The sequence below is a fragment of the Physella acuta genome, unplaced genomic scaffold (assembly GCF_028476545.2).
Source record: "Physella acuta isolate Inbredline_101_S28 unplaced genomic scaffold, ASM2847654v3 ptg000306l, whole genome shotgun sequence".
NCBI lineage: Eukaryota > Metazoa > Mollusca > Gastropoda > Physidae > Physella > Physella acuta.
This window is the reverse complement of record NW_026731825.1, coordinates 401841-422453: the sequence shown is the minus strand read 5'-3', so window position 1 is coordinate 422453 and position 20613 is coordinate 401841. Positions and strand designations below refer to the sequence as shown.

Below are 20613 nucleotides of genomic sequence, written 5' to 3'. Positions count from 1 at the left end.
TACATACAACACGGCAATGTCTAAATGTTTTAAATAATACAACAATACCACACAATACGGTCGTCCTTTCATTTAACTCCAAACACTATTTAGGGCACTGTTCAAATATTTTAAACTTGTCATGTTTATCATTACACCACAAGCCCTCGTCCCTAGCCGCTGCTAACAAAAAGCCCCACACAATCGTTAATTTCAGCTTTTATACCCGCATTAGACCTGGGTATAGCAATACATAATAAATGGGGGTAGCTACACAACGGGGTTAACTCAACTCTTACACGCCTCTCCAGTACGTTCTAGACTATTCTAACCTATTCTAATCTAACCTACAAATTACATGTAACAACCTAGAAATTTCTTTTATAAAATAAAAGACGGGCTTTAAATATGTAGCCATTTTATTTGATTTGAGATCCGCTAACTATATTTACGTTTCAGCATATTTTTTGTGGAAATTCGGAGTAAGCGATTCCTACACGTTTTTATAAACAAGTGTTAACGACTTTTCTTTGTCTTTAACGAAACGTTGTGGTATAAATAGACGGCGATTTCCTCACAAGAAAACAGAAGCAGCGGTTTAGAGAAGTCTCCAGTTCGTGTGATACAAAACTACACAATTCAACAATGTCTTCTATTTTATTGACGGCTCTGTTGTTTGTAAATATCATGTTCACCTGTGGTAAGTACATTTGTATATAACTGCAACGCAAATGTGATGGAGATATTTAGTTTTAATTATCTGTGTATTTTTTAGGTAACAATTGTTTGTTTTTATTTCCACGTATACGAAGTATAGAGGAAGTATTGTAATCGTTCAAAAAATCGAAATCGATATTTTCACGAATCTTGACGTTTTACTACCCTAGTCGGAAAAACATAGTTTTGCAAATTTATTTGTGTATATGTGTATGTGTGTATGTGTGTATGTGCGTATGTGTGTATGTGTGTATGTGAGTATGTGAGTATGTGAGTATGTGAGTATGTGTGTATGTGTGTATGTGTGTATGCGTGTATGTGTGTATGTGTGTATGTGTGTATGTGTGTATCTGTGTATGTGTATATGTGCGTATGTGCTTATGTGCGTATGTGCGTATGTGCGTATGCGCGTATGTGCGTATGCGTGTATGCGTGTATGCGTGTATGTGTGTATGCGTGTATGCGTGTATGCGTGTATGCGTGTATGCGTGTAAGAGTTTATGCGTGTATGCGTGTAGGCGTGTAGGCGAGTATGCGTGTATGCGTTTATGCGTGTATGTGTGTATGCGAGTATGCGTGTATGCGGGTATGCGTGTATGCGTATAGGAGTGTATGAGTGTAGGCGTGTAGGCGTGTAGGCGTGTAGGCGTGTAAGCGTGTGTATGTGTATGTTTGCATATATGCGAATGCGTGCATGTGTATGTGTGTTTGTGTGTTTGTGAGTATGTGTGTATGTCTGCATGTGTGCATGTGTGCATGAATGCATGTGTGTATGCGTGTATGTGTGTATGTGTTTATGTGTGTGTGTATGTGTGTATGTGTGTATGTGTGTATGTGTGTATGTGTGTATGTGTGTATTTGTGTATGTGTGTATGTGTGTATGTGTGTATGTGTGTATGTGTGTATCTGAGTATGTGTGTATGTGTGTATGTGTGTATGTGTGTATGTGTGTATGTGTGTATGTGTGTATGTATGTATGTGTGTATGTGTGTATGTGTGTATGTGTGTATGTGTATGTGTATGTGTGTATGTGTGTATGTGTGTATGTGTGTATGTGTGTATGTGTGTATGTGTGTATGTGTGTATGTGTGTATGTGTGTATGTGTGTATGTGTGTATGTGTGTATGTGTGTATGTGTGTATGTGCGTATGTGCGTATGTGCGTATACGCGTATGCGTGTATGTGTGTATGTGTGTATGTGTGTATGTGTGTATGTGTGTATGTGTGTATGTGTGTATGTGTGTATGTGTGTATGTGCGTATGTGCTTATGTGCGTATGTGCGTATGTGCGTATGTGCGTATGTGCGTATACGCGTATGCGTGTATGTGCGTGTGTGTATGCGTGTATTCGTGTATGTGTGTAGGCGTGTATGTGTGTATGCGTGTAGGCGTGTAGGCGAGTATGAGTGTATGCGTGTATGTGTGTATGTGTGTATGTTTGCATATATGCGTATGTGTGCATGTGTATGTGTGTATGTGTGTTTGTGTGTATGTGTATATATATATATATATATATATATATATATATATATATATATATATATATATATATGTATATATATATATATATATATATATATATATATATATATATATATATATATATATATATATATATATATATATATATATATACTATTTTTAAAAATCCTATCAGGATTCTTACACAATTTCTAATCTAAAACCCTATTAATATTCTTTTAAATAGAAAATAACACAAGATTGACACCAGGTTATTTCTGTAAAATTAAAATTAAATGTATGTCTTTAAACTATAAACATTGATTCAACTTACAGATGTTAAACATCAATTACTCCCCGTACATTCCCCTCCGACATTACCCCCTGAGAAGGTTAGGGGCTAGGGTTAGGGCTAGGGCTAGGGCTAGGGCTAGGGCTAGGGCTAGGGCTAGGGCTAGGGCTAGGGCTAGGGCTAGGGCTAGGGCTAGGGCTAGGGCTAGGGCTAGGGCTAGGGCTAGGGCTAGGGCTAGGGCTAGGGCTAGGGCTAGGGCTAGGGCTAGGGCTAGGGCTAGGGCTAGGGCTAGGGCTAGGGCTAGGGCTAGGGCTAGGGCTAGAACTAGGGCTAGGGATAGGGCTAGGGCTAGGGCTAGGGCTAGGGATAGGGATAGGGATAGGGATAGGGATAGGGATAGGGATAGGGATAGGGATAGGGATAGGGATAGGGATAGGGATAGGGATAGGGATAGGGATAGGGATAGGGATAGGGATAGGGATAGGGATAGGGATAGGGATAGGGATAGGGATAGGGATAGGGATAGGGATAGGGATAGGTCTGGAGCTAGGTTTAGAGATAGGGATAGGGCAATGTCTAGGGTTGATTTTGGTTTTGTGTTACCTTTTAGGCTTGGACAGATGCTTTGGTTTGGTCTTTTTCTTAATGTTTAAGAATAAGATAGTTTATAGTTATAGACTTCTAGGTAGGATTTTAAATTTGATGGGGTAGGGGTAATGCCCCGTTAGGGGATGGGGTGGAATTAACAGGGTGGTAATTGACATGGGGGTAATTTCTCCGGGGGTAAATACGGGAGGGGGGGGAGAATGTCCTAGGGGGTAATATTCGGGGGAAGTAATGTCCTGTAAAAATTGAGCCTGATCTGACCGTATGCATTATGTTATCTTAAATAATACGCCTACTTGGTAATAAGCAACAGTGTTTAAAACATATAATACATTTTGAACTCATCGATATTATTTACTTTTAATTTCAATCCAAATTTAACGGCAAGTACAAATGTATATTTCAAACTAATATAAAAACACATTCTTTAAAACATCACGTGAGGTGTAGGCCTATATGTACTTGTTTGTCATGTCTATTTTTTGTATGCTGATGAAAATGCATTCCAAGTGTTATGTAGCTCTATGAATGATTCTTTCTTTAAATTATACTAGAAAGTATTACCTAGTGCCAAGAACGGGAAAAAAATTATTATAAATAATATTACATGATACTTTATTAAAATAAATTATACTAAACTTCAAGTACTCTAATACTAACCTCGCTCTTGCCAGTAATTCATGTCCCCAAAATTCTCTGCAGATTAGACTACTTCATTATTATGCATTCGTCGCGTAATACTCACAATAAGCATATTTTATAAAGGAATTAAAAAAAGGACAAATACTATCAATTAGTGCAGTATACTGCCAATACAAACTTAACATTAAATGACATAATAATCAGCCTTTACCTAATTTTACGGTTAGACCATTTATATATATATATGCTATGACATTTGATTTATTTTTGTGTTACAGTACGTAAAATGTGTTTGTTAGTTATTAATTTGTTCTGCCACACTTGCGGTCGAGTGGAACATATTTTGGAAATTACACTTATGTGAATATTGCTCATTCTCAGAAGAGGATGTGTCCTGAAACCCATGGCAATAAATTTCCACGAAACGGTCAAGTCCTGCGACAGCATCCGCAATGTTAAGTAATTGAGGTCACATCCTCTACACTCAGACTATTTAAACGTCATTGACTGCTTCATCTTTGCTTGTGTAATAAATTGCAGCAAGCATTGCGGAATATTTTCTTTTATTTAACTAGAAGTTATTTTGTTTTTTAAAAGGTCAAAATGATCTTTCTTCTGAGCTTGATGATCGTTGCAAAATTAACTTGGATCAATGGTAAAGTAGTAAATATGTTTTCTTGCCTATCGCAGAATACTTGATGTATATAATGTTCTGTTATTCTTTAATAGTTTGTCACATCTAAAATTGCCATTGACTTGCACCTTAATGTAATATAATATAACATACAAACATCTATTCAGGACTTGACATGGCATTAGAGAGAGAACACTACACAGTGGCAACATATTTATTTTGTGCCAAGTTACATTGTGTGGAGAATACAAGAGAAGATAATAGAATATCAGCTCTTGATAACATGTCAGTGGATAATTTCAGTAAATTAGAGGGGAAGATTATGTTGCACTTTTATAATTGATATATGTTAAATGTGTGCACGTTTTTCCTCCCTAATAAAAGCGTACACGCAATTGAATTGAAAGGCTTTTAAATAAATTAATGTTGCCTTTTCAAACCCGACGTTTCATATGACAAGTTATGAAGAATTCACTTATTTCTGTAATTTCGGCATATGAAGGAATAGTTTGGTCTACACTACGCCGAGCCCTCTAGCGCGCTAGTGTTTTTAATGCTAAACTATAAATGTAACTATCACACAGTTCATTCCTAAATGGTGTGCCCCCCCCCCCCCCCCGTCCCTGCATTGCGGGGTCTGGCGGCATTGAAAATTCGGAAGTAGGAGATTATTGGATGAATTGTTTGCGTACTTTTTCTTTGAAGTATCGACATATTTAGGGCTTTGCAACAGAATTAGTAGCCTTTTCCTCTACATTTCCTTAATGTTGGTTCAGCTTCTATATATTCTTCTCTAAATCCTGTCTCCAATTAAATCTATGCGGATTTTTTTTCCACAATGGGTTCCTTCTGGGTCCTGATAGTTAATGCCAAATATTTGTTTAAAGAGTAGTCAATCCTCGGAATAATAATAAATAATTTACACCTCCTTTTGAATCAGTTTCTGTATTTGTAACTCTAGTGTTCTTCTTTAATGATGGTTTTAATCAAGTTTCTTTTAAATCTGTTCTTCAGGCGAGTATACATCAAATATTTTGTTCATGCATGCATTATATTTTTATTTTAGTTATCCAAGTTATTGCTCTATGCAAACGTTTAGGCTTGATCATTTTATTTTTAACTTGACACTCAGTTTTCTCTAACTCAAGCTGCTCTTGCCTTTCCAATTCTGGCTTTTTGGTCTGCACCTCTCCGAGCTATATTTTTTATTGTTTATCCTGCCTTTGTCGTGGCATATTTTATATTTTAGATATTTTTATCTTTCAGTTATATAGGAGAGATATTTGTTTTCCTTTTTTTCTATACGATTCTGTTTTTCTCCCTATAAACTTGCCTTTAGAGTTGTAGATATTTTGGTTGCTTTTTTTCCTATTGTACTTATTATTTCTTGGGTGAGTCTTTTCCTTTTTTCTATACGATTCTGTTTTTCTCCCTATAAACTTGACTTTAGAGTTGTAGATAATTTGGTTGCTTTTTTGCCTATTGTAATCATTATTGCTTGGGTGAGATAAGACGAGATATTCTACAAAGTCTTTGTCATCAAATTGTTATCAATGTGTCCGTGGTATATACTTTCTTTTTTACTCTGTTGCAATTCTCATGATCCAATCTATGGCAAGATGGAACAACGCTAGCGACAATAGTCGACCAGTCTCATTCTTATCTTTATCTTTTTCTTATGCGAAACTCTACACTTTAATTCCGTGTATGACTATGCATTTCTTTGACACGTTGCTCAATTATACCTGAGTATCAAAACAGCTTATGTGCCTTTCAACAAAGGATGTTGTTTATTTACTCGTGATAGCGGTTTTTAACAACATACCATATTTTATCAACATACTATAGTTTATCAACATACCATATTTTATCAACATACCATATTTTATCAACATACCATATTTTATCAACATACCATATTTTATCAACATACCATATTTTATCAACATACCATATTTTATCAAAATACCATATTTTATCAACATACCATATTTTATTAACATACCATATTTTATCACGATGCCATATTTTATCAACATACCACGTTGCAGATGAACAGCCTCACAATATTATAAGACTATCTAAGATGTCATTAAATGCAGCGTTTAAACTTTATTTTGCAAGTTTACTTACATTAATAAAGCGAGGAAGAGCATATTGCTGAAAACGCTCTCACTTCATCGACTGAGGTAATTGAAATAGGTGAACTCTACTGCACCATTGACCGTCAGGATCGAAAATGGTTAACGGTTGTGCTTGTGCAGTAAAACGAGTGAAGGATCCAGATATAAAGTGACATTTTTGACAACAGTAACGAAAAAAAAAAGAATTCCCTTAAAATTACTGCATCGAAGTGCTATAATTACACGATTGATCAAATATATTATATAATTAATGGACCTTGTACAATCGATCAGCATATTATAATACCGCAACGTATTAGCATAAACTGCATTGGTAACGGAACATCCTTAATATATTATTAATATGTCAGTATTTTGTAGTATTACACTTATAATGTGTGTATATATTGAAATTGTAATAATTTATAAGATGTTCCAGAGATGTAAATATGAAGTACGTGATGTGACCGTTTAAACGTTACAATATAGGCAGACTAGTCTTATGTTGCCAGAAATATTTTTTGTCTCAAGCTGACATAAATGTTAAGCTGTCTTACAGTGATGAGAAGCAGTGTAGAACATCTGTGTGTGATCGATCTTTTGTCTATTGGAATTAAAACAACATAAATGCTTTAACAATGGGATACATGTTTTTTTAAAACTTATACTTACATAAATAAACCGGGAGTGATCTCCCCTAAACTTTCTTGAATATTCTTATATAAAATAACAGGGGATGGGAACTCGGGCTATAGACATGATTTTTAATCCATTTTAAATACTTAAAGTTTTAAAAATAGAATAAAGTCTCGTAGACAAATTAATTGCACACCAAGTAAACGCCAAATAAAAATGTGCATAATACTGCGCAATATTATTAGTACTCTAAAAATTTACATTTGTTTTTTGAGAAATCGGAAGTAGCGTAAATTACTACTTCCGGTCAACGGAAAGTACTCAAAATTTAAAAGAAGGTAGAGAATTAGATCTTTTACTTACATGTGAAAATTCATTTATCTATCTGAAATAGTACTCAAGTTATAGGCTTTTGAAAAATTCAAAGTAGGAAAAGTACCACTTCCGGTTATCGGAAATCGCTCAAAAAGTTGATACGGATCCACGATTACTTATATATGAAATTTCATCAACCTAGCTGTAACGGTACTCAAGTTATCGTGTTTACACACGGACACCCACACACACACACACACACACACAGACAGACACACAGACATACGGACAAGATTGCAAAATTATGTTTTTCCGTATCAGTGAGGTGTAAAACGTCGAGATTTGTAAAAATCTCGATTTTTTTTTTGCACGATTACAAGACTTTCTCTATACTTCGTATATACGAGAAAGTAAAAATAACTTACGGTGAAAAAAAAAACACTTTTCAAACAAACACGTAAACATGATTATAATGGGATGGAATTTACTGCTTATTGTTTCTCAGTTTAAAGCAAACGTAGCCATATTTTATGCTTACAAGTTTTTATAAAATACTTATATATTTTCAGGACTTGACATTTCATTGGAAAGAGAATACTATATGGAGGGTAGAGATTTATTCTGTGCCAAGTTACATTGTGTGGAGAACACAAGAGAAGAAAATGAAATCTCAGCTCTTGTCAACATGTCAGTCTATAGGATCAGTGAATTAGAGGGGAAGATTATGTTGGCGTCTGTATCAGAATCAGATTCAAGAGTTCAAGATTATAAAGTAAATGGATCAAAAGTTGATGGAAAGTTTTCAAAAGTGTTTGGAGACTTGACTGTGTCATTTACAAAAACTTCTGATTGTTTTAGTATAGTGTTTGGATGTGATGTATATTACACAAATAAAAGGGGTCTCGTTGAGAAGAAAGAGAACAAAACAAAACATGTTGACCAAGAAAATCGTAAGCCGTTGATGGTGATGACCTTAGAGGCTAAAACTCCAGAGTTTGATAAAACAATTGATAGAATGTCAGAATTTCTGAAAACTTTTAAAAATTCTGAATTGTTAAACAGCGCTGACTTGAAGATGAATTTACAGTTTTTAACAGATGACAGATCTTCTAACCAAACTGTAGATCTAATACAACGTGGGAGAGAGTTATCTTTAGAACAGAGAGTTGACACTTTAGTTAACCTTACCAATGTACTGGAAAGTAGACTTAACAGCCTATTAGTTGATGATGTGTCAAAAATTCAGAAAATTGAAAACAAAATTATCAACATAACGAATGCTTACAATGAAGTTGTTAACAGAGAGAATAAAACTAATCAAGAGCTGACAAACTTTAAATACAACGTAACTAAAAATTTTCTCAAAACAACTCAACAGATAGAAGCAAACAATAACACACTTGAAAAACAAAGTAGGTCGGGACACAATATATCAAGTCTATACAATATTTTACACAAACAACTGGAGAAACTGAACTACAGTGTTGCTAATGTATCATTCGCTATTCAGAATTTGTCTCAAAAGTCAAATCACAGTGAAGTTCTAGCTAAAACCATTCATGATTTCAAGTTAGATTTATTAAATGTGACTGAGGAAATGATAAAAAATAGCACAGCGAGAGCCGAACATGGTCAAAATCTACGCATTCAGCAACAGGAGGAACACAATAAAATGTATTCAGAAGCACAGGCAAGGAAAGTTAATGATTTAATGACTGCTGTATCTCAGTTAAACAATACAGACATTCATTTTAACGCCAGTATGGAGAAGATTGAAAGCGTAATGCAAAATCTGATGAATGAATCAGATAAATATAATGTCCTCATCAGTGGACTACGTGAACAGGTACGCTCTTTTTTTTACTGCAATATATATATACATACATATATATATATATATATATATATATATATATATATATATATATATATATATATATATATATATATATATATATATATATATATAATACAATTAAACTGTGGCGTAGAAAGGTTGTCACCCGGTGCAGCACATAATCGTGTCATTCTCTCCTCTCCCCTTCCCCCTTCTCTCTCTCCCCCCCCCTCCCCCCCCCCCCCCCCGAAAGAAAAGATTTTATTCTTAACAAAAACGTTTTCATTAGGCAAATTTTGAAACGGTGTTATCTTTAAACTGCGATCATTAAAATAAGAACGATTTTTATCTATAGTTTTATCTTTATTAAAACAGCTGGAAAAAACAGGTCTTATCGACTTTGCAGTTTGCACCCTCCCTATCCTCGCTAAGCATCTTCGATTTAACCTTTAAGTTTTGCTAATTTCCAATTTGGATGTACAGTTCACAGTTCCATCAAGTTCTATTACAAAGGGATAAAGTACTTAAAAGTACAGGTATTTTACTTTAGGGTGATATTTTGCGAATTCTATTAAAAGAATCCTCAATATAGGTCAAGTGTTTTGCTAGTCGATAATGTTGCAGTAGAAAATAACATACCATGGTTCTTAAAGGTAAGTAGCGAAATGTTTCCCGGTGTAAAAACACACGTTTTCAACTGATATTTAGAACAAATGTTGAACACGTTTTTTTTTACTCCAGTTTAAATGTGCCAACACGAACAACAGATTTTTAGCGGACATAACAGAGGCTGGAGTAGATATCAGCAGAACATTGTGTGATACCAAGACTAACGGTGGAGGATGGATTATTATACAGGTTGTTTTGTCATTTAAGTTATTCTTAGACTTTAAACTAATTAGTTTTTTTCCTATATTTTATTCTAATAATTACGATTTATTTATTCAATTGAAAACACACGTAAGATACACAATGTTGACACTTAGATGCGATCTTAAAAAAAAAAATTCTATTAGTTGAACGACATACGCAGTATTTGTCTGTTTGAAATTACGATGACTCTAATAATTTATATGGACGTCAAAAGACACCATCTCTAGTTTTGTTATAGTTCTGGCAGACCGTTGGCCAGTAGTCTAATTGGGTGACGTAAAGTCAGGGGCCAGTTTACAGCAGTGTTTAAACATAACTCGAGTGTGGTTACTTTTGGTCTGACAGGTTATTAGTAGCCTAGTTTATTTTGTTGTTATTGATAAAAGTTCGGATTTTTAAATAAAGTAGAGACATGCATAATTTGTTATAGAGAATTATAATGTTATGTGCACATTAATATTTTTTTGAGTATTGTGATTGTTTTGTATCTATAAAATTTTGGGATTTATTTGGTTTCGAGGTTGAACTGAGGCAAAGGTTAAAGCAAGTTTATTTATCTCGTAATAGTCGTAGCTGTATAATACACACAGTGTTGGACATATATAGAGAGTTAATGTGAAGAATATTAGGTCTTAGGCAATAGCGACTGCATTGATTTTGTGTAAATTGTTTGTTTGTATGATATAACTAAAAACTTAATAAATTTCAACGATAATTAAGTCTTAAAATAAAAAAAATGTTTTACCACTGCCGTTATTTTATTCAGAATCGTTTAGAGTTCTTAAAGATTTTGATTTATATTAGCACTTGCGTAAATTAAACCGTAATTAATTTTTGGAATCAATCAAATGAGCTTAAACTTTATTTTAGCATTGTCGTTATTTCTTACAGAGACGTATCAAAGGTGATGTGAACTTTACAAGAAATTGGAACGATTATAAAAATGGATTTGGTTCAACATCTGGAGACTTCTGGATAGGAAATGACGTCATTTATAAGCTGACAAATTTAGTAAGAACATCAGAAATCTAGAACCTCTTTTAATTGTCGTCATAACAAAATTTACGGAAAATATCTTTTAGTGCACGCCTAATGTTATCACGTTTTGACCATATATGTCTAAAACAAAAGTTAATATAGACTTTCCAGGCCCACGAGTTTGTATTTTCCCAAACGGTTAAGTCAGGTAGATTTCTTAGAATCCCAAAGACAGAATTATAGCATTGTTTTCGTAATAAACCAAAAAGTGATTTTATAATTCATCCTGAAACTCAAATGCATAGTATACAAAAAGTAAAGAGAATTTTACGCATAATATTCCAGCTAAGTGCAATTTTAGTGCTTACATGATTTTTTGTATAAGTGACATTCTGAGGTGTAGGAAAGGGCGGGGGTGGAGGGGTTCCTATGTCCCCGGGCGCCGACCCGAGTGGCGCGCAAATGGGTTTGAAAAAAATTAGAAGCTCATTTTAGCTGCAGTTTTGAATTATAAGCAAAGTCAAGAAATGTATGGGCTACGAGCCTTTACATGCTGTTTTCTTCCTTGACTTTGTAACTGCAAAAGAAATACATTAAAGGAACAGTGACCGGCAAAAATTGCAGATGAGTAGCTATGATATTTTATGCCAGGGAACGAACTATTAAATTGGCTCCCCAGCCCACACCCTGTTTAATCACATTTTTCCATTACATTAAATAAGTAAAACAATTTAAATTTTAATAAAATACTGTATTGAAAGAATCATTGTTTTACTTTCAACGCTAAGAAGAGCAAGATCACTGAGACGATTTTGACCCATTGACGCACTTTTTAAATGCGAAAAAAATAAGTTTTAACTTGCTAAACGATCGCTTGCATCTTGCCATTGAGACTGCTATCTGACGACATACCTCTAGCCATCCGTCGGGCACAATGATATGACAATGGATACAAAAGGCTTAGGATAGGTAAAGCTTAGGGTTATAAATAGGAGATGGATAGGTTTGGTAATATTTTAAAATTTATAAGATGGGACAGTAATTACAGAACTAGTGTAATCTATTTTAGGTAAGTGGGTATTATTGACTAGGTTTGAATAACTGATTAAGTACAATTGGCAAAGTGAAACATTTGTTTAAACTATATACTTCTCGTAAAAAGAATTGTTGTTGCTTGCTTCAATACATTTTAAATTGTCTATTTCCTGAGTAATTTACACTATTTCATTGCGATGTATAACCATCCTGAGACAACAAACCAGACAAAATTATGTACAAACTCATTTCGGGCCTCAAGTAAGCGTGTTATAATTGCTTAAATGGAATTTTTAAATTTATGTTCTATGTCCTAAGACTTGTAATCTTTATCAGCGAGCCTCGACGTTGCCTGAGAGGCGTCCGCTGTTAAATTACTGTGTTTATCATCTGACATATGAGGACTGGTGTAGGTTTACAGTTTTCAGCTATCCTTTAATCTTTAGTACATAAATATACATAAAAATACATCGTGTTATGGATTTTGGGGAGTTTTTAATTACGTTCACTGGAGCAAATTGTTCTTCCTGGAAGAAAAACTAAACATAGCGAAATGGGTTTTTGATTGGATAGTGTGGGGCGGTAAGGAAGAGGGAATACACAGAAAGGCTATGTGTGTAAACTGTTGGTCTAGTTCATGTAGAGTTTGGGATTTTCCCGAAATAGAGCATGCATTTGAGAAGGACAGGACAATAATTATAATGTGCAGTTTTATTTTGTTGAAATAGAAGAAGTCTCATGCACCCAGTTCAATTACAACTACCACCTACAACAGTCTTTTTTATATTTTAAAAATCAACATAAACACTTCAAGTTAGGCATCGCAGAAAACATTGAGAAACATCGGGAATGTAATAAATGGTACGAACCGACCCTCGGTGTATCATACGCCGCTATTTAGTTGTTGTTTTTTTTCGACTTTTCAGTAATTCATAATTTGTGAATTCGACAGTACCAATGCTGCCACTGAAAATATTTGCTTTAAAACTCTAAATCCCCCACACATCCCCACCCAACCCCCACCCTACCCATCCCCCCACCCCCGTGAAAGCAGCCTCCTCTTAGTTACCTCCTCTAAGTTTAAAATATTTTCAAACTAAATTAACGGCCCCTAATAGCCGCCACCAAAACCGGCTCTACGATTGTAAACATTTAGTGTGAACCACAGCTAAACCAGACCATGTGGGTTTTGGGGGTGGTTGCGATATGCATAGAGAGGAAAAGAGGGGACTGCAAGGCGCGCTTGCAGCTTGTTTTCTAACGTCTCCCAAAAGAGAATTATATATACGAGCCGACCCGCGGCATATCATACGCCGCTATTTAGTTTTTTTCTACTTTTCAGTAATTCATAATTTGTGAATTCGACGGTACCAACTCTGCAACTGAAAATATTTCTTTAAAACACTATAAGTAGCTCGTTAAGGAAGATAACCAACCCTCCTCCCCCCCCTCCGTTAAAGTAAACTCCACTTAGTTACCCCCCCCCACGTTTAAAATAGTTTTAAACTAAATTATCTGCCCCTAATAGTCGTCACTAAACCCGGCTTTGCTTGTAAACATTTAGCGTGAACCACAACTCACCAGAACATGTAAAGGTGGGGGTGGTAGGGAGCGCGCTTACAGTTTGTTTTCTAGCGTCTACCAAAAGAGAATTATACATACGAGCCGACCAGCGGTGTAAAATACGCCGCTATTTAATTGTTTTATTTTCTACTTTTCAGTAATTCATAATTTGTGAATTCGACTGTACCAATGCTGCCACTGTAAATATTTGCTTTAAAATACTATCAGTTGGTCGTTAAGGACGATAACCCCCCCCCCCCACCCTCATTTCCCCCAACCCCTACCCTACCCCCCCCCCCCCCCGTGAAAGCAGCCTCCTCTTAATTACCTCCCCTAAGTTTAAAATAGTTTCAAACTAAATTATCTGCCCCTAATAGGAGTCACTAAACCCGGCTCTATGATTGTAAACATTTAGCGCGAACCACAGCTCACCAGACCATGTGGGGGTGGGGGAGGTTGATTTATGCCTAGTGAAGAAGAGAGGGGACTGCAAGGTGCGCTTACAGCTTGTTTTCTAGCGTCTTCCAGAAGAGAATTATATATATAGATAGATAGATAATAGGATGGGAGTGTAATTAAGGGAGATAGTCCTGGCTTTCTGCCTTACACTGCAATTACTTGATAGCTTCCCTTTCGGGAACAAAGCAGCTAGATTAAAGATAGAGTGGCTTCCACATGATTAGTAATTAAGATCTTAATACATCAACAAAATAAAAGTGTATGCTTGGGTGTTTAAAGTGCAGTTGGAGTATCAAAGGATGGGAGCGGACCTAGCTCTCTACCTGGCCCTGCATACATTTTTTTTTCAAAGAACTGGGAGTACTTACTGTTGTATGACGGATTGGTATGGCACTGAGATGTATACTGTTGGTATACTGTTGCTTGTGGTATTGCGTCCAGAGTTTCTTCAAGGCTTCTCTTCGAGGTAAAGGGGCTCTGCCTCCCCCTCCCCGAAAAAAGCCTACCGCCACCCCCCCCCCCCAGAATAAGATAGAATTTATATAGTAAAAATATACTTGTACTAGTGTGCGCCCCCCCCCCCCCCCCCCCTCCATCGAAAAATGTTGTCCGCCCCCCCGAAAATATCAAGTGTCCCCCATTCCCCCGGGAGAAAAATACTGGAAGAAACACTGATTGCGTCTATTGCTTTGTAATTGCAGAAACATTACATAATAACATGCCGTTTGGGGGGGGGGGGGAGTATTTACAAGGTAGTTAGAATGATGCATGAGCTATAGTAAATAAATAGATAAATAAGTAAATAAATACATAAAATACATTGGGTTTAAAGCATGTTGGTTTTAAAAAGTGGCCAAAGGCTGGTTTAGAACATTTTACCAAAAAAACGAGGGTGAAAATTATAACATATAGTAGAATAGTCGAAAATAAAGTAGGTTTAAGTGGATTTCATCTCATTTTGTACAATAAATATCTACGTATATAATTCTCTTCATGGGGACCATTCGGGACAAGACGTAGACGTACGCCGAACCTCCCCCTCTCTCACTCTCCATGCATACCCAACAGACCATGTCGCTACCAACCCCACCCTACCAGTTTGGTGAGTTGTTTACAATCGTAGAACCCGGTCGAGTTATTTACGGCTATTAGGGAAGATAATTTAGGCTTTAAACTATTTAAAAATAAGGGGAGGTAATAACAAACTCTGCTTGATCTTTCCATTGTCGTCTGTAAACTATCGTCACGGAAGGCTGTACAATACTAGATATAACAGGAAAAAAAACACAAACAAATCAAAGCTGATGTTCTGGTGGGTGGGCGCATGGTGAGGTCGTTGGGGGGGGGGGGGGGGGGGTTACCGAACAGGTTGGTATGTGAGTGATTGAGCGGGAGGGGGTAAAGGTTGGTGCTTCAGGGTCGATGTGCATAGTCGTAGCTACGAATTTATTAAAAATTAATTAAAATTAATTTAATGTTTAGTACCGACATGTGTGGGGTGGGTAGGTGTGAAACTTTAATGATGTGTGGGGATACGGTGGAGTTTTAAAGGTCACCAATTGGTTAACAGTGTTCTCATGAAAGAATTTGAATAGTTTCGTACATGTTAATAAAGGTAAACAAAACCATTTTAAGGATGACTTTCAGGAAATTCAACTCTATGTGAAAAGAGGTGGGGGTCTAGGGGGGTGGTGTGAGGAGATAGACGGATGGGGTCATGGGGTCATGTAAGCTGTGAACCAATGTACAGTAGATATAAAATACTATTAAATTAGTGTTAAAGCATATCATTACAATGTTTGTTTGAATGTTATGTAAATTAAACCGCTCCAAAAAAAAGGAGCAATACAAAATATATTCATAAAGAATAAATAGTACGAAAAGAGATGGGGGCACGAGGGTTGTAGGGGTAGGGTCATGGGGCAAAAACATCAGAAAGGGGAGGGATTGGTGAGACACCAGAGGCGGTGATGCGTATCTAAGCTGTTGTGATCAACAAACTCGGAAGCTAAGAGTCAAATATAAATTACCCAACCGTAAACCTTATACATTCGATGTTGTAAACGAGTTTAGTATTAAGCCGCCGTAGAGGTTGTATACTGATCGAGAAAAAAATACGATGCTCTTTTAGACACGCTCTGCATTGCTACCATAATGTAGGCTACAACTTGACCTAGATGCATTGCTGAGGTGGAGATAGCCAAATAAAATTCAAGAATAGAACGATGAAGATATATGACAAATATGAGCGGAAGAATGTATTGAATCTGGCTAAAACTGTTAATGGGCTGTTGAAAAAGGCGATAAATAGATGGATAGATAATATAAGCTGCAAATGTGGATATACGTAGTGAATGCAAAGTCTTGAAATTTCTGCTATTAATATAGCATACAATTGTTTACAGTTACTAATAAATTCATGTTGATAATTTTATTTAATCTTTATATCGATTGGACTGTGCGTCTGGTGTAAACAAGTCAATGAAATGCACATTTAAATCATCAGTCATGGCATTGAATATTTAAAATACATTTAAATTGTCCTAGATTAACTTAAGTAACGTGCTATTTTAATGGCGAATGCATAGTAATTTATTTCGTTGAGTTTTTAAATTTTACAAAACAATAGCTAACTAACGAAACAAATACTATACATCTTCACTTTATATGACGAAGGTGCGTTTACTGCACATGCATTATGTTAATAGATGAATAAATTAACAAAGCGTGTTTTTATTTTTATCGGGAATAAAGCTAAGTGTCTTGATCCGTTGATTTTAGAAGTGTTTATTAAATAAACGATACACAGATTAGTTAGATATTTTTAGGAAGGGTAACACAGCGTATATAATAAAGATCGTGGTTATGTAACGAGCCTTGAAGAATAGTGTAATGCAGTCAGCAGGATATTTTCCGCCGGTCATTTCTTCCTCTACCGGTTTTATCAACAGTTCTATTCCACACCCTCCCGCCTGTCCTCACCTTTATTATATTAACCCCATTACACAACATACATATAGAGATACAAATAAGATACGTTGTAAGATTTAGAATTAGGGCTATTGAGCTTATCAAAAGAAGGAAAAGTACATAAGTACATATGTAAGGGGAGATTGGTTTATTACCTGCGAGCGTGTTACAACGGCAGGCAATGTAAGGTATAAATGAAAAGGAGGGAGTTCAAGAAAAGCCATACGTAAATTGAATATAAAAAGTATTTCTTGTAAGGGAATATATTTTTAAGTTGCAATGTAAGCAGGCAATAGATAATGTAATATTTCTTTTCTCAACAGACGTCTTTTGTTTTAATGATGGGGTAGATACAGGGACTATCAAAATAAGTTTATTCAATATTTTCTTTTTACAAAGAAAGTTTTGAAGCAGTGTGTTTATTATTGTAATAATGTGTTTTGGAAAATTGTGCATATTGTTTATAGATTTTTGATACGTTTTTTTTTTTATCAATATGTATAATTATTATATAGTATAGAGGGATCAATACTTACATTATTTTAAACACAATGCAATATCTAAATATTTCTAATTGTTTGTCTAATACAGGGTTATAATAAACTCAGATTTGACATGAAGTATAAAGGTAAAGACTACTACGCTGTGTACAGAGGTTTTAAAGTAGAAAATGAAGCAGCAAAGTATAAGATGAGCTTCACATCATTCAGTGGTGGGAATGTTAAAGATAGCTTTAGTCATCACAACGGCATGAAGTTTACAACCATTGACTCTGATAACGATGGAGGCAATGGCAACTGTGCTGTACAAAGGAGCGGTGGTTGGTGGTATACTTGGTATGATAATTGTTACGATGTTAACGTCAACGGTGAATGGGCGAGTCGTGTTAGTCTTAAAGGAATTCATTGGTATAGCATTACATACTATTCTGACTCTCTAGACTTTGTTGAGATGAAACTTCGTCAAATTTAAACAACCTGAAAACATTGCTATGGTAAAATTATGGATATACAGTAATCAAATTATTTATTTAATCTTCAGGAACATAAGCATCATTACATGTATTAAAATAAATAGATGTAAACATTTAAATAAGGCAATATTTTTTTGATGGTGAGTATACAAAAGGAGTTTAAAATTAACGAACATTAAACCAAACATTTTATTTTTAAAAAATGATTTTAAAACCTACAACATAGTTTGTTTTGCTAATATGACGTAATAAAGCCATGTATACACTCATCTAGAATTGAAATTCCTCACAGATTGACTGTGTGTATGTAAGCCATTAAAAAGGGAAAAAAAACGACTTTGATGGTGTCATTTATTTCTTGCATATTTATAACTAGACTAGTAGTGTAGTTGTCATCTACCACTATATCTTTAATTAGACATTCACTCGGATCGTGTGTAGTTCAACCGTAATAACGTGTGTAATTTTTTCAATAATATTTTTTCGCATAGTTTTTCGAAAGAGATATATGCCATCCAAAATCACATAAAGTAGATTGTAACTGTTAATTTGGTATCTGTAAAGCTTTGTGTTATAAATGGGTACATTATGCATCATATAGTAGAATAAAAATATATTATTTAAGTAAATCCTTTGTTTCAGTAGTTAATTTTTTATCAATGTATTTCATATCGAGCATGTTTGTTTATTAAGAAATCTCTACTATCACATATAAGTACATATTAGTACAAAATATAAGTTTAATTCTGAATATATTTGTATTACTGAGATTGGATTATTTTTTTATTATCGTTTTTAAGGTATATAACCATGCTCTCACAAATCAAGTGGGTAATTTTAATTGTTATCTCCCGTGAAAAATTTAGTGTCGTTTGTGTTCCATACCTTTAGCTAGAGAAATTTCGAATTACCTAATTTTATAATTGTATTTGGTTAGTATGTTTACATGGACACAATTAATGGAAAGTAATTATATGCATTTATATACATCTTTATTATAACTTTCACATAGTTTTTATATGTGAAGTTTAAGGAATTGTTTGGTTTATATATTTACAAATGCATCCGTTTATACAACTTATGGTTAATGTGTTATTTCATTTTTTTTTTTTTTTTTCGTTTGTTTCTTGAGCATATTTTAAAATCTTCTGAATTATCAAACATATAATAGCTGTCGTTTTTTATGTGATAAAGACAATAACGACCAAGGCTAATTGTAGTGTGTAAATGAGTCCACACAGCTACGATGGTACTTTACTCACGTTATGGAACGTACACATTGACAACGTTTTTCATACTTATGTCGAGATTACAGACTGTCTGTCTGTCTGTCTGTCTGTCTGTCTGTCTGTCTGTCTGTCTGTCTGTCTGTCTGTCTGTCTGTCTGTCTGTCTGTCTGTCTGTCTGTCTGTCTGTCTGTCTGTCTGTCTGTCTGTCTGTCTGTCTGTCTGTCTGTCTGTCTGTCTGTCTGTCTGTCTGTCTGTCTGTCTGCCTGTCTGCCTGTCTGCCTGTCTGCCTGTCTGCCTGTCTGCCTGTCTGCCTGTCTGCCTGTCTGCCTGCCTGCCTGCCTGCCTGCCTGCCTGTCTGTCTGTCTGTCTGTCTGTCTGTCTGTCTGTCTGTCTGTCTGTCTGTCTGTCTGTCTGTCTGTCTGTCTGTCTGTCTTTCTGTCTGTCTGTCTGTCTGTCTGTCTGTCTGTCTGTCTGTCTGTCTGTCTGTCTGTCTGTCTGTCTGTCTGTCTGTCTGTCTGTCTGTCTGTCTGTCTGTCTGTCTGTCTGTCTGTCTGTCTGTCTGTCTGTCTGTCTGTCTGTCTGTCTGTCTGTCTGTCTGTCTGTCTGTCTGTCTGTCTGTCTGTCTGTCTGTCTGTCTGTCTGTCTGTCTGTCTGTCTGTCTGTCTGTCTGTCTGTCTGTCTGTCTGTCTGTCTGTCTGTCGGTCTCTCTGTCCGTCTGTCTGTCTGTACGTCTGTCTGTACGTCTGTACGTCTGTCTGTACGTCTGTCTGTACGTCTGTCTGTACGTATGTACGTCTGTCTGTCTGTATAATATAAGATCATCTACCCTACTCATATAACCAGACAAATCTTGTTTGACCAGCCTCTCGCCCACGCGTCCCAGGAAATGACGTCACCTGTTCTTCAACATTGAATGAAATAATCCCATCAGCGTTCAGTTGATTCAAGAAGCCAGCGATACTCCTGCTCGCCTCATCTAATTACTGACCCCTACCACTGACCCCTGGCTACTGACCAACAAACCAATGACCACTGACCAAAGCCCGGTATTCACCCTGCGGTCACTAGTCTAGACATACTGACCAGTGGTCAGTGCTATAGGTTGGCAGTTACGAAATGTTTTAGTATGAGATCATCGTGACATTTCGTTAGTGCAGTGTGTCATTTATGGAACTGTCCACTCATTCATATGGCAGTGCCCACTCATGTCCACTCATTTATCGGGCAGTGTCTACTCCATTCATGAGGCAGTGTCCACTCATTCATGGGGCAGTGTCCACTCATTCATAGG

The 20613-nt window shown here is 35.8% G+C and overlaps 1 protein-coding gene across 3 annotated transcripts in view; it reads left to right on the top strand.

The window, feature by feature from the left end:
• Positions 1-578: 578 nt before the first annotated feature.
• LOC131939981 (fibroleukin) overlaps positions 579-20613 on the top strand; it is a 59921-nt gene continuing 39886 nt past the window's right edge. The window contains exons 1-4 of one of the 3 annotated variants that reach the window (XM_059298510.1): positions 579-679; positions 7975-9251; positions 9984-10100; positions 11007-11126. In XM_059298510.1, coding sequence (XP_059154493.1) covers positions 625-679; positions 7975-9251; positions 9984-10100; positions 11007-11126 — 1569 coding nt within the window. In that variant the 5' untranslated portion in view covers positions 579-624. Of the gene's footprint in view, positions 680-4228; positions 4353-7974; positions 9252-9983; positions 10101-11006; positions 11127-20613 lie in introns of those variants that run through there. The other 2 variants (XM_059298512.1, XM_059298511.1) reach the window with 2 other exon arrangements.